The sequence below is a fragment of the Manacus vitellinus genome, unplaced genomic scaffold (assembly GCF_001715985.3).
Source record: "Manacus vitellinus isolate BGI_N305 unplaced genomic scaffold, ASM171598v3 scaffold_23_pilon, whole genome shotgun sequence".
In the NCBI taxonomy this organism is placed as follows: Eukaryota; Metazoa; Chordata; class Aves; order Passeriformes; family Pipridae; genus Manacus; species Manacus vitellinus.
In genome coordinates this window covers 3,276,903-3,291,305 of record NW_021939718.1, presented here as the reverse complement: position 1 = coordinate 3,291,305, position 14,403 = coordinate 3,276,903, and the positions used below count along the sequence as shown (strand labels likewise).

Here is a 14,403-nt window from a genome sequence, read left to right as displayed (position 1 = left end):
GGGATTTAACACGGAGCTGAGGCAGGGTTCCAGAAGTGAATGATGACATGGATTACTGTCCCAGTTTCATGGGGGGGGGGAAGTCAATCAAATAGCTTTTAACCGAATTTTTGGAGCTGAGATCTGTTGTGAAAAGTGAAGAAAACCAGCCAAAAGTTAAGGCATGCACATCGAATTCCAGCTTGAAGTCACAAGGCATGGAGCCAGATCGTAAGAAAATGAGCATACTACAGCAGAGGGCTTGGTTTGGAAACTAAGAGATGGATCTATATGCCCTGGGAAGGTACTTGAAGTACCACGTATGATTTCAGAAGTGCAGAATTTGCCAGCATGATTAAAGTCTAGAGACTACCTAACATCTTTATTTTCCTACAAGTAAATTCTACTAATTTCATAGCTAAAAACCTATTACAGAAAGACCTGTTCTTTTAATGTTTTTATCAGTAACAATAAGTAGGAAAATTATGATTTACTCTCGAATGGGAGAGGCAACTTGGCATTTTTTGTGGATTTCCTACCTTAGTTTTCAGGTGTTTCAGGTGTTTTAAACTGCTGTTATCAATTTCAGTGAGAGATTAAATTTCTGAAACAGTTTATAAGCAGTTCACACATATCACAGAATCATAGAATCAGTCAGGTTGGAAGAGACCTCTGAGATTATCAAGTCCAACCCTTGATCCACTACCACCGTGGTTACTAGACCATGGTACTAAGTGAAAATTCATTAATTTTATTGTCAAAATTAATACCTGTACAAAATGTACTGTAAATTACTGTAAGTAACACCTAAAAGGATAGCCTTCAGTAAATGTAAAATTGAAGGTTAGGCCTCTTACCTGCTAAGCCACAACCTGTGCTGCTGGTTAATACTATCTCACTGCTTCTTTTTAATTTCTCTGCCACTCTCCCATCACAAGTATTTACCCTAATGACTGAGCCAGGAAGTCTTTTATTCTCTCCACACAGCGCCTGTTACAATTACATTCCAGTGCATGGACAGGACCTTTAAGTGCTATTATAAAACTTATTACAAATAGCTTAATAAATGATACTCTTACTAATACGAAATAATGGACCAGAGTTAATAAAGCAAAATCAGTTTTCTGTGTGAGACACTTGCACATGCTATTTTGCACATGCAGTATAGTTGCACATGCTATATAGCTGATATACCTCATCACTGCTTCTGAAGAAAGCATTGAAAAACCTCTCTATCAGCATGTGGGCTTAATAGAGCCTTGGACAGTTGGTTACAGTATGGTTTCTATATAGTTACTTTCTTAGCAGCACACTCAGGCCTATAACCTTCCAAAGAAAGGGTGAAAAAAAAAAAAAGGTCATTTAAAAAATCCTAAATTGTAAAAGCCATACAAATTAACATGAGATTCAAGCCAAATGCAGTACCTCTCACAGAAGGATAAAATGGCCTGGGCTGGAAGGGACCTTAAAGATCATCTAGTTTCAACCCTCCACGGTCCACTACACCAGATTGCTCAGAGCTCCATCTAACCTGGTCTTAAACACTTCCAGGGGTGGGGCATCCACAGCCTCTCTGGGCAGCCTCTTCCAGTGCCTCACCACCCTCCCAGTAAGGAATTTCTTCCTAATATAAACCTACCCTCTTTCAGTTTGAAGCCACTCCCCCTTGTGCTCTACTCTTGTAAATAGTTCTTCTCCATCTTTCTTGTGGGCTCCCTTTAGGTACTGGAAGGCTGCAATTTGGTCACCCGAAAGCCCTCTGTTCTCCAGGCTAAACAATCACAATTCTCTCAGCCTTTCCTCATAGGAAAGGTGCCTCATCCCTCTGATCATCTTGGAGACCCTCCTCTGGACTTGCTCCAACAGGTTCATGTCCTTCCTGTGCTGGGACCATCACTCCCACTACCGTCACTTTTGTCTGATATTAAGGAATATCAGAAATCAGAAAAGCCTTATTTTTCTAGTTGACAGCCTCCACATTTTACAGCAATGAACAGAGCATTACTCAGTAGTTAAATATTTTTTTATGCATGGAGGACTTACACAAACGATCACTAAAATAACAGTAGCAGTTTTGGTATACATACTTAATTGAAGTCTGACTTACTTTCTTGACCAAGTACTACTTAGAATTACAAACTCCAGGAAAAATGGGAATGAACAGAACATGATATCAGTTCAATCTTAACAGTGTGTAGTTGTAGGCGAACACCAGGACTATGAGGCCTGAAAAGAGCAGCTTTAGATGCGGGTCTGCTGCAACGGTGACTTCCAGGATCGAGCAAAGCAGAACGACTACTTGCGTTATCTATTGTACGGGTTTCCCCCCTGAGCTGTGTATTTTTCCTGACCCACGTGCCCCCCCCCACACACAGAGCCACGTTGTCTCCCCTCCCTGATATATGCCATACTAGAGTAACAAAACCACAGCTTCTCAGAGTTGTTCATGGATGAAAAGTAATAAACCATCTAATTATATAAATTTGTGTATCTGAACGTAGAAGGCTCCATTTCATTTCTACAGCACAATCTGACAAGGACTAAGAGCCAGTAAGAAAAAGATATTCACTGGTCACCCACATGAACGAATGTAAGGAGGTGAAGATGACAGTCAGGTTTCCTGACTGAGTGGCTTTCTGTCAGACTCAATCTTTATGAGTGTCTGTAGAGCACCCTTTATCCATCTCTAAAGCTCAGTAGTGAAAGAGTGATTTTTATTAATGTCTGCACCATTAAAGGCTGAACTGAGTTTCTAGTTTGGTTACTTATTCATAAACATTAATCAAACATGATGCAGAAGAAAATCACAATATATTTTAAAAATGTAACTGGAATGATACTTTCTTGAAAAATTACATATTAATCTCTCTTACTAATAACTTTTACATATTAATCTCACAGTCACTTCATTTCACAGGAGTAAAAGGTATGCTTCTAACATTAACATAAAGGTACATCAACCCACCCCACAAACAAACACTCCCCTACTTCAGTTTGTCAGCATTTACAGCCCTTTGGGACAGAAAAACAACAACTGGTTCAGACAGAAATCTCAGCCTTGACAGTCTGACCCTCCACTAAAGAATACAATACAGAAAAGGAACAGCATCTGCAAAAATATAGAGATGCATGCCTGAAAAAGACCTCTAGGGTAAAACTTGGTCTACCTTCTCCTTCTAGTTGGTCCTTCATAAATAAGTTGGATCAGTTCCTTTCTCTGGTAATATCTGAGAACTGACTCTGAACAAGCTGGTAATCTAGTAGAGTATCCCTCCAGTTTTGCAGTTCAAAGTTACACCCACTGTCCCTGTACAAGCACGAATGCCTACGGGTTTTAAATCTCTAGGGGAATGGCAAAGCTGAAGTTTGAATTCAAAGTCCTCAAATATGAATTTAGTAACAATATTGAAAAAAGGTTTCAGAAGAAGTTTTCTACTTATTAACAAATGTAGTGCTGCCCACAAACAACACTAAAAAATGAAGCTCTCTCTTCCAAGGCCCTTATATTTCACCAATATGCAACAAAAATATCCTGCTGCAGTTCCATAACAGAACCTCCTCTTCCACAATTTCTTAGAGGAGGTGAAAAAATAAGGGTACAAAAAGGTACAAAAAGTAAACAAAAGGAACAAACTAGTGAGTCTTGGTCAAACTGTAAGGACACTTGGTCATAAAAGTGTCCTTTTAAAGTGCAAAAGTGAAAAAAAATACAGAAGACATTTATTTAGCAGCATTATGTGCAAATGAATTGAACTGAAGGTAGAAGATGCAGGCTCTGTCTCAGCTTTACCATCACACTGTCTCAGAAACCCAATTTATCATTTCAGTTATGAATATTCAGACATACTCATACTGAACTCTTTAGAACACATACCGTCTTCTCAATATATCACTAAACAGCAACCCACAGTCATAGTTCATGTGTTAGTTTTTAGATGTTTTTATCCCAAAACAAACGAGTATGTTTTAAGGAAAGTCAATGACACCAGTTTTTGGCAATGCAATGATTCTACTTAAACCATAAAAATACAGAACTCTATTCCCCTTTAAAAAGAAGTATTAATTCTCCTTGTGCCAGTCTTCTATGCTTGAATAAGTAACACAAAATGCATGCATGCAAGTTGATAGCTTCAGAACACTTAACAGTATGTGGAAGTATTTAAGGAAAAAATTCTAAGCATCTCATTTCTTAGGTGATGGTACCTATTGTAAAAATCTGACAAATCTTTTTCACGAAGAACATTTTCCAGTGATTTTACTGAAGCATGATGGAACTGATCACATGCTTAAGATTGACCATATGCCTATTCATTTTGGGGGAAGTGACAGAAAAGGAAAAAAAACCAAGTAATTTTGTTTTAATTCAGCATCCAAACATAAGAGCTTGTAAGGAATACTAACATGAGAATACTAACATTATGTACACACAACAAGCTGGTTTGTTTTATTTTTTAAAATTTCCTCATCAAGTTCCTCTTACTCTTCAAAGCTCCACTGACAGCTAGAATGGTTTCTCTGTCCAGACTTTATTCTGCTTTGTAATGACATGTGCTCAAGCACAGTGATCACTGGAAAGGTGGCCAAATTCTATAAAAATCAGATGAAGAACATATAAACATATAAAACATGTTAGAATTTTCTAAGTCTTCAGAAAAAACTAAAACGGGTTGCATGGCATGATTCACCTCAAGACTTTGTATAGGTATTACTCAAGCAATTTCTTTCAGTAGGTCCTTTTAAACATACACACCATAGAAAAAAGTTTACATGTCTTCACCATATACAGATACCAAATGACAGAACTAGATGTGCAACAACCTCATAATAAATTAAACCATGAAAATAGCACTAAATAAAAAAATGTTTAAGGAAGGGAGTTAGTAGTATTGTCTCTCTGTGAATCAATGAAATCAGAAGAGCCTATTCCACATAGCACAGCAAGGGCAGTTTACCAGAGAATGATCACGCACTCCCTTTTATGCATATTTTTCCCTCTGGGGTCACACTCAACAAAAATGTGAGGTCAGATTCTCACCTCTTTACAAAACAGATATTCAGAGAAAACACTTAAGAAGACCTACTCAGATTTTTTTAGTTATTGTAACACAACATGAAAACCAAAACATAATTTTCTGTCTCTGAAGGATTTCCACAAGGAAATCCACACGGAAGAGTACTGTCATAATACACTACATCAAAAACTGCATGGGATTTCCACCATACTTTTTTAAGTGCAAATACCCTAAAATGCAACAAAAGTGTAAAGAAAGAAAAAGACTTCTCATTGTTTTTTTTATTCAGTTTATAGTATGTTCTGATAGTGAAACTATCTTCAGCCAAACCAACAGGCCTTCTCTCTACCCAAACAACTGTATGTTCACAAGCAAGGCACAATAAAACCAAAAGGACCTCAACAACTTTCTGAACAGTTGTTGGTGGTTTGCCAATCTCTATGATCACAGCATTTGTAAGTTACTACAGCATTTCCCTCTACTTGTCTGCCATCTTACTCATGCCATGACATTTAAAAGAAAAAAAAAAAGATGTGAGAGGCTTTGGTTTGGTTTGTTTTTTCCCCCAGATAAGTAAAATCTTCCTGCAGCCAACACTGACTGTAAGTGCAAAGGACTTACAGCCTGTACCAGCAGGTAAGTAAACAGCCTGCTCAGCAGAGCAGAATTAAGTATCTGGCCAGAGACAGGAAGCCAATACTTTACAAATGGGACTGTTTGGTACTGACATGCCAGAGGCACCTGCATGAAGCTCCTTAACTACAATTACTCAATTAATCTCTTCAGATACAGTTTGTTATCTTGACTCTAAGTAGCCCTCTCTAGTTTGTTTATGCTAGCCATGACAAATGAATTTTGGAAACCCTGACAGCCAAAGATTAAGTCAATATGAGTCAAAGGGAAAAGAAAAAATAGTAAGGTTCCTCAAAATAGTTTGCTTAAGTTCTTCCAGTTAGCCAATACTCACCTACATAGGCTTCATCATCCACTGGCAGGCGTACTGACATGCAGAGGTAGGTATCAGACTATTAAAAGACAAAAGAATAGAAATTACCTTTAAATTGGGAATGTTTAGAATTAAAAGAATAGAAACAAACCATCAAAAATTTTCTACACTTTCTGAAGATGAATGTGGGAATACTGAATAAATAAATATATAATAAAAAAGGACCATCTAGAAAAAATATCACCTGCTTTACTGAGATACTTGGCCAAAGACAATGTACGTTATCTGGATTACTACTATAAGAAAAACATTCATTGCCATAGTTTATTTACATGTAACACAGATTAGGCTATAAAGTCATCAAGGTGGTTTTTAGGTTGATAGCTACACTATTAACTATTTTAAACCCTTTTTTTTAACCTTCAACACTGTCTAGGAAAGGAAATATGTCATCTACTGGAATTTCTCTACACCCATGTGTGGGGTTCATGTTACAAGAAGAGTGCTCAACTCTGGGAGTTGTAGTCTCCCAAGTACTCTAACACACATGTGTAGTGGAGTGCCTTGGGGTGATTGGCTGTAGATCACGGGTTACAGTTGTATTTAAACTGGTGTTCTTTGTAACCTTAATTCAGCACCACACAAACTGTGCAGCCGGGTTCGTGCCCATACAAATGCTACACCCATGAACTCAAAATCTGACAGGACTTGCACCTTCACAAGGACATCCACATAGATGAGGATAAAATTCCTGCTATGAGAAACTTCAAACCTAATTTAAAAGAAGACACTGCAAAAAGGTGTAAACAATTAAATGCAGCTGAGGAGAAAGGACAGGTACAATGGTGATAACAATATGTGATTACACAGAGCAGAGATGTGCACAGACAAGAAATCATTTCTCGTGTTTTTGCTAGAAGATGGGAAGGATGAACAGAGGTCAGCTGATAAAACTTATGTGAACGTCCTTGTGTACTCTTGTTATATGCATTTACACAACAAAGATACTAAAGCCTTCTAGAAATATTCTACCTTTTCTATTTAACCTGGGTTCAGAAGTAGATTTTTCTTTTTAGAACTTTATACCCTAACTCTAAGAGTCTATGGCAGCAGTGCTTCATATTGTAGTAAAAATAAACAATTTCACACAAATGTTCATGTGTCAAAAGAATGCACGACTCAGGGCAGATCTGTATAGGTAGTGAACTCCTAAGTCACATAAGGGGTTGGTTCCCATTAATGCAACCACGGAGCAGCTGCAGCCATGCAGCTATTGCTGCCTTACCTGCAGTAAGGCAAATCCTGGCCCCCCCAACCCCCTTACTAGTCCAGGAACTCATTGGAAAAAAAATGCAGAGTTTTTGGCAACCTTTCCCCCAGCCTTGACAACATGAGATACACAAATTACATTCATGCAACTTAACTACCAATGCAAGGACAAATGTTAAACTTGGCTCCGCCCATTTGCAAATCATTCCACTAAAAATTATACCATTATCACCATTGCAAAGTGAAGTTGATACAAAATAATCTGGGGTTTCTTTCCCTTCCTCCTCCTGCTTGGAAATGCGTACATATTTCGTCCATGAACCAGTCACATATTTTACAGAGCTTAGGATGTATGTTAGCTGTACAGTAAGAGATTTCAGCAATTCATACAGTAATCATTGCAAAACGATAATGCTTTGCTCATAATCTAGGTACAACCTTACTGGAGGTAACAAAAATTCATCTTAATTTCAGGGAATACATGCAGAAGGTTAGATTCTTAGAATCCAAAATAGTTAATTTTCAGTATCTGCTTTCATCAAGCATTATCTGGGAACCTGGAGTATGAAGGGTCTTGAAAATAAAATTAAATAAAATTGCCTACAGTGAAGCTGTGGAATAACTGAACTCAGCAGAAGTACTATTTCAGAAGGTGCCTTTCTTTTTTCAGCTTGACAATATTTCTGACTAAACAACCAATGTCTCCAACCTTTTGAGAACAGTTCTGACACCACATAGACCTTCTGATTGTACATATACATTGTATGGTTATGACTTGTAAACAAAGAACCGGTTAGTTCCATTATACATCTGTTTGTTAGCTCTGATGCCAGATAGGAAATGAGACTGTCGTGTGTGCGTAACACAAAGAGAGAAAGAGGCCAAAAGAATTCAGTTTTGTGAAGTCTCCAGAAAGTACTAATCTATGGCCAAAGAGTGAATTCAGAATTCATTACAATCCAGTTGAAACAAGACTTTCTTTTCACAGAAGATGCATGACAAAAAAGAGATAGCACAGAACATCCTGGTGTTGCTCTCAAAATACTCTTCTGTTTTCTAGAATTTAACTCAGTCACATCTTCTCCAGTAATTTCTACTCCTCCTCTTTTTTCTTTTCTAACTTTTCCTGCCTTTCCTACGTAAATTGTTATACTTGAGAACCCAGGACCTGCAATAATCATGACCCAAACAGTGATACATGTCCAGAACTCCCTTAAAAAAAAGCCCAAAATTAGGGCCAAGAGGTACACCAAGAAGATAGCGACCTAGAAGGAAGTTAATCGAGAAGGATTTCCTCTTGTGTTATAGGTTATAAATCTGAGAGAGGAATTTTTCTTTCCCTGCTTCCCTGTAAGAGAAACAGAGTTCGAATAGGGAAGGGGGAAGGGAGTTAATTAGCCTTACAAAAGAACTAGCTAGCCAGGCTGCATTCCTCACTGATGGCTCATCAGAGACTGCAAGGAGAGGGAAAGAGTTTTGGGAGGGGATGGCTGGCTCTGCACGGAGGGGAAGGGGGTAGACTGTGGAGTTTGCTCTTGGGGATGGAAATAGGGATCTGCGTGCGGGCATTTGGAGAGAAGGCCTGGAAGTCTTTCTTTCTGGCTTTCCATCCTGGTGAGGCCGGACCACCGGACTCGGTCGGCTCGCACACTGCCTCGTGACTCCAGCCGGGACCTACTGGGTTTTCACTGGTCTGTGCTTGCTGGGAGAGAAGAGAAGAGCCTTGGAACACCGTCATCTGAGAACAACAAGAACTGCAGGCCCTACACCTTCAGTGATCCAACAGCACTCCCTGCAGGCTACGATTCATCATCATGGCTGGGCTTCGTGAATGAAGATTTGGGAAGGGCTCTACCCACATTTGTTGCAAACGCATTGGTGGCTAAAAAGGCCAATACGAGACAGGTATGTCCGGTTGCAAAAGGCACAGCAGAAAGACTCCTTAGATGGTATATTCTGCAAGGCACAATTCTTTCTGCATTGTCTTTTCTCCTCAAGGGTGATCGTGCGTGCTTTCTCAAAAGCATCAGCAGTGTTATAGATGGTGTGTTTCCAGGTCTCCCGACTGGAGGCCAGAGTAGACCAGTTATGGTGATCGATATGGCCAAGGCTGAGATGTTGTTTCAGGGAGTCCTTGTATCTTCCCTTCGGGACTCCTCTCATGCGGCAACCGGTGACAAGTTCACCATAAAGTAGGATCTCAGGGAGGCAGTGGTCTTTCATCCTGGAGACGTCTCCTGCCCAGCACAGCTGTGTTCTCATCAACATGGCCTCAATACTTGTGACTGCTGCTTGTTCTAGAACAGATGTATTGGTCACATAATCTGACCAGTGGATGTTTAGGACTGTAGAGACAGTGTTGATGGAAGTGTTCGAGGAGTCGCAGGTGGTGGCGGTAGATGACCCATGATTCGGATCCGTATAAGAGAGTAGACAGCACAATGGCTCTGTAAACACTGATCTTTGTACTTTTCTTCAGGTGTTTATTTCACCGAACTCTTTTATGAAACTTTCTGAAGGCACTGTATGCCTTTGCTAACCTGTTGTCTATCTCTTGGTCAATCTTACCATCCGAGGAGATGAGGCTACCTAGGTAATTAAACTGGTGGACTGATTTGAGCTCTGATTGGCCAGTGGTGATATGGGGATGATGGGGGACTTCCTGAGGTGCAGGTTGATAGAGAACTTCTGTCTTCTTTAGACTGACTTCCAGCCCAAAGAGCTCAGCAGCGTCTGCAAAGCAGGATGTCAAACGCTGCAGAGCTACTTCTGTGTGAGCGACAAGGGCAGCATCATCAGCATAAAGCAGCTCCCGGACAAGATGGTTTAAGGTCTTAGTGTGGGCCTTCAGTCGCCTTAGGTTGAATAGACTTCCATCAGTACGGTATCGAATGTAGATACCGTCCTGATCATCGAGATCTGCCGTGGCCCTTTGGAGCATCATGCTGAAAAAGACTGTGAATAGGGTTGGAGTGAGAACGCAGCCTTGTTTCACACCATTAGTTATTAGAAAGGGCTCAGAAAGTGTGTTGCCATATCTGACTTGGCCGTGCTGATCCTCATGGAGTGAGATGATCATTTTGAGGAACTTGGGGGGACATCCTAAACATTCCAAAATCTGCCACAGACCTCTTCTGCTCACAGTATCAAAAGCTTTGGTGAGGTCGACAAAGGTTACATAGAGACCTTTGTTCTGTTCCCTACACTTTTCTTGCAGTTGTCTGAGAACAAATACCATGTCTGTGGTGCTCCTGTTGGCTCTAAAACCACACTGACTTTCAGGTAGAATTTCTTCTGCTATAGCGGGTATTAGTCTGTTCAAGAGTATTCATGCCAGGATTTTGCCAGCAATGGAGAGCAGAGTAATACCACGGTAATTTAAGCAATCTGATTTAATTCCTTTCTTCTCATACAAAGTGATGATGACTGCATCACGAAGGTCTGATGGTAGTTCGCCGAATTTCCAACAGCGCACCACAAACTCATGAAATTTGGTGTGGAGTGCAAGGCCCCCATGTTTCCAGACTTCAGGTGGAATTCCATCAATCCCAGCTGCCTTGCTGATTTTCACCTGCTGTATGGCCTTGGGGGTTTCTCCCAAAGTGGGGGCAGTATCCAATTCATACTTTAGCAGTTGTTGCGTGATGGACTGAATTGCTGAGTCTTGGACTATATGGTTGGTACTGAAAAGAGTCTGAAAATGTTCAGACCATCGATTCAGAATGGAGGTTTTATCTGTCAGAAGCATTTGCCCATCAGCGCTGAGTAGAGGGCTTTGGACCTGATATGTAGGCCCGTATGCTGTTTTCAGGGCCTCATAGCATCCTTTGTGACTACCCGTATCTGCACATAATTGTGTTTTTTCAGCTAGACTGATACACCACTTGTTCTGGATGTCACGGAGTTTCTGTTGGAGCTTGCTGCATGCAAGACGAAAGGTTGTTTTTCTTGTGTGACAGGATGGCAGTGCAAGGTGTGCTTGGTGAGTGGTTCTCTTCTTCCTCAACAAGTCCTGGATTTCTTGATTGTTTTCATCAAACCAGTCCTTGTTCTTCTTGAGGGAGAACCCTAAGGATTCTTCAGAGGATTGCAGGATGCTGTTTTTAATATGGTACCAAGTTGATTCAGGGAAGGAATCTGCAGAATCTATGGAATGGTTTTCGAGCCTAGTTTGATGGTTTGCCTGGAATCTGTCTCTCACTGTGGTTGATTGCAGATTGTTAACTTGGAGTCTTCTCCTTGGGATACTGACCCTTTTGGGTTTGAATTTAAGGTTAAAGTTGAGTTTACAGCATACAAGCCGATGGTCTGTTTGGCATTCTGCGCTGGGCATCATGCGGGTATGGAGGACATCGCGGACATCTCTCTGTCGCACCAAGACATAATTGATTAGGTGCCAATGCTTAGATCTGGGGTGCATCCAGGTTGTCTTCAGACTATTTTTCTGCTGAAGATAGTATTAGTGATGGTGAGCTGTTGCTCCGCACAGAATTCTAGCAGAAGTCGACCATTATCATTGCAGTTTCCAACACCGTGCTTGCCTAATATTCCTTTCCATGCTTCAAAATTCTTACCTACTCTGGCGTTGAAATCACCAAGGATAATGATCTTATCATCTGCAGGCACATTTTGGGTAAGGCGGTGCAGGTCAGTGTAAAATTTATCTTTTTCGGCAGGGTCAGCTTGGAGAGTTGGGGCATATATACTAAAGAGGACAACATGTTGGTTGTTGTGGAGTGGAAGGTGTAGGGAGATAATTTGGTCAGAATGACCTGTTGGCAGATTTTTGAGTTTGGGAAGAATAGAGATTTTGATCATGAAGCCGACTCCTGAAGCCTTTCGGTTCTGGGCTTACCTGACCAAAAGAGTGTGTAACCGGCACCATGTTCTCTGAGGCTGCCTTCCTCGTGAAGGCGAACTTCACTGAGAGCAGCAATGTCGATGTTGAGACGAGCCAATTCACGGGCAATTAGGGCAGAACATCGCTCGGGACGTCCGCGATCCGCAGAATCGAGCATGGTTCTGATGTTCCAACATGCTAGAGTTAATTTAGGTACACCTTTGGAGGCAGGTGTAGGCCTTTGTCCTTTGATCTTTGTGCGACTGCATTGGAAGAAGATACTCGTTAGCCTGCAGGTTAACCAATCGGGTGAAGGTGGAGATGAGCTTTGTTTAGGCCACCTTTTCTAGCCCTCTCCGAGTGGAGCAAGCAGTGGCTGTCCTTGAAAAGGCCACTGTCGTTCAGGGTGCTGCCCCAAGAGACTGTCATCTCCGGTCAGTCTCAAATGACCAATATCCTGAACCACCTGCATGCAGGGTTGGGTCTGCGGCTTCCAGTGCACCTTTCACCTGCCGTTTCGACCCTTGCCCGTCGCTACAGGGCTTTTTGCATGTGGGTAAGGCCTTCAAGCCTGCGCAACCGAGTTTTAGGTGAGATGCAGTATGCATGGAACTGAACCCACCCTTTAATCCTAAGGTTCATCTGCCAGGGCCGAGCGAACTTGGACAGTGACAGTGAGGTCCTCAGGATGTAGGTTTGATTAGACTGACCTTCTCTTAGATGGATGGCCTTACAGGGCTAAGCGAGCTCCATCTGCCTGGGTTTGGGATTAGAGTTGTTCTTCTCCTAGGATGACTGCCAGAAGGCTAACGAGCTCATCCTGCCCACAGATGTATTGTGTCTGACCCTGCTGTTTTGACCTGTCTGGCATGGGCGACCCTACTGAAGGCATCTACCATCACCAGCATAGCTTGCAACCACACAGGGGTACACAGGGCTACGTTCCTGTTAGAACGAGGCCACGATTAGGACTGTGCTAAAGGACAGAGAAGTATTCATTCAGACTTTTTTTTTTTTTTACCTAGGACTACTGTCTAGTTTGTGTTCTGTTACTGTTTTTGCCAACATACATATATGTTTTAATAAAGGGTTGTTATTTCTTCTGGTTTTTTTCCACACTTCCTCTATTAAAGCCCCTTAATTTTGAATTTGGTCTATTTCATAACTCATCCTCTTTAGCAAACATTCCAGTCTCCTCAGACTGAGACACCTCTCTAGAGAGGATTCTTCACTTTTGTGTTCTTTCTGCCACAAAAATGAACTGACAGCATTAGAACTATGAAGCTGTTGGTTCTCTCCTGTGAAACGCAAGGAAACAAAGATTGTCTTTTCTGCCACTGCTTCTACCTGTTGACCTTGTCTAAATGAGGAACAAGTTTCTCGAACAGTTAATATGGAACACTATGGAAGGAGGAAGGGAAATGAGGAGAAGGGTGGGTGAGACCGAGAGAAGAAAATAAAAGTACATTGACTACTTTCATTTATTTTTTTTAGAAATTAACTGGGCAAGTTACTTTCTATTACTATCTTCCCTTGTACTTCCTCAAACTCTGTACTAGACTGCAGTATTTCAGTTTACTGTGTGCATAAAAGGAACAGATACCCATGAATGTGAGAAGTATGATATTTATTCTATTATCTACTCCAGCCTTTTGTTGTTTGTCTTGGGGTTTGGTTTTTATTTTTTTTTAATAAGAATCTGAATAGACTGATCTCTTCGTATGTGTTTCCTAGCAGTTCAACTAATGGTTCCTCAGGTAAAATCAATAAAACATAATTACAAATGTGAACCTGCATGAACTGAGAGTACTTTTCACTCTTTCTGAAGGAGAAGTTTATCATTTTGCTGCACACAAATAAGATCTAGCAGAAACTATACTTATGTTTTCCAGAAGTATATTTCACTGGAATAACAGCTCTTGCTCCAAATTACATGTTCCAGAGGGGTGCTCCCCAATAACTTGAAAACTGCATTTTCCCTTCAGTATTTTTGAAAGTACTATCTGCAACAATGAGTCATCAGTTACTGCAGCACAACATACTGCTCTTTTCAAGCACCTGCAGCCCTCTAAAAGAGATGTAGATCTTTTAATGATATATATAATTCCCTGCAATGGCTCATTGCAAAAAAAAAAATCTATCTTGCTTAATGAAACTACATGTGAAAATGACAGTCAAATCTGATACTTTTATGTGAATCTTAAAAATGTTAATGCTAATTTTATAAATCTTGTCTTCATTTTCACTTACTCGGTTCAGTAGAATATAATCAACTTCATACCTGAAAGAGTATACCATTATAACTTTTCATAGTAGCTTTCATGGAGTATTTTGAGGGTTAAAATATTGGGTCTAAA

At 40.6% G+C, this 14,403-nt stretch overlaps 1 protein-coding gene across 6 annotated transcripts in view; it reads right to left on the bottom strand.

The window, feature by feature from the left end:
- Window positions 1–14,403, bottom strand: part of PAM (peptidylglycine alpha-amidating monooxygenase) — a 95,503-nt gene that overhangs the window by 60,476 nt on the left and 20,624 nt on the right. For all 6 annotated transcript variants that reach the window (XM_018072852.2, XM_018072854.2, XM_018072855.2 and 3 more), the window contains exon 4: window positions 5,959–6,016. In XM_018072852.2, the coding sequence (XP_017928341.1) occupies window positions 5,959–6,016 (58 nt within the window). The remainder of the gene's footprint in view (window positions 1–5,958; window positions 6,017–14,403) is intronic.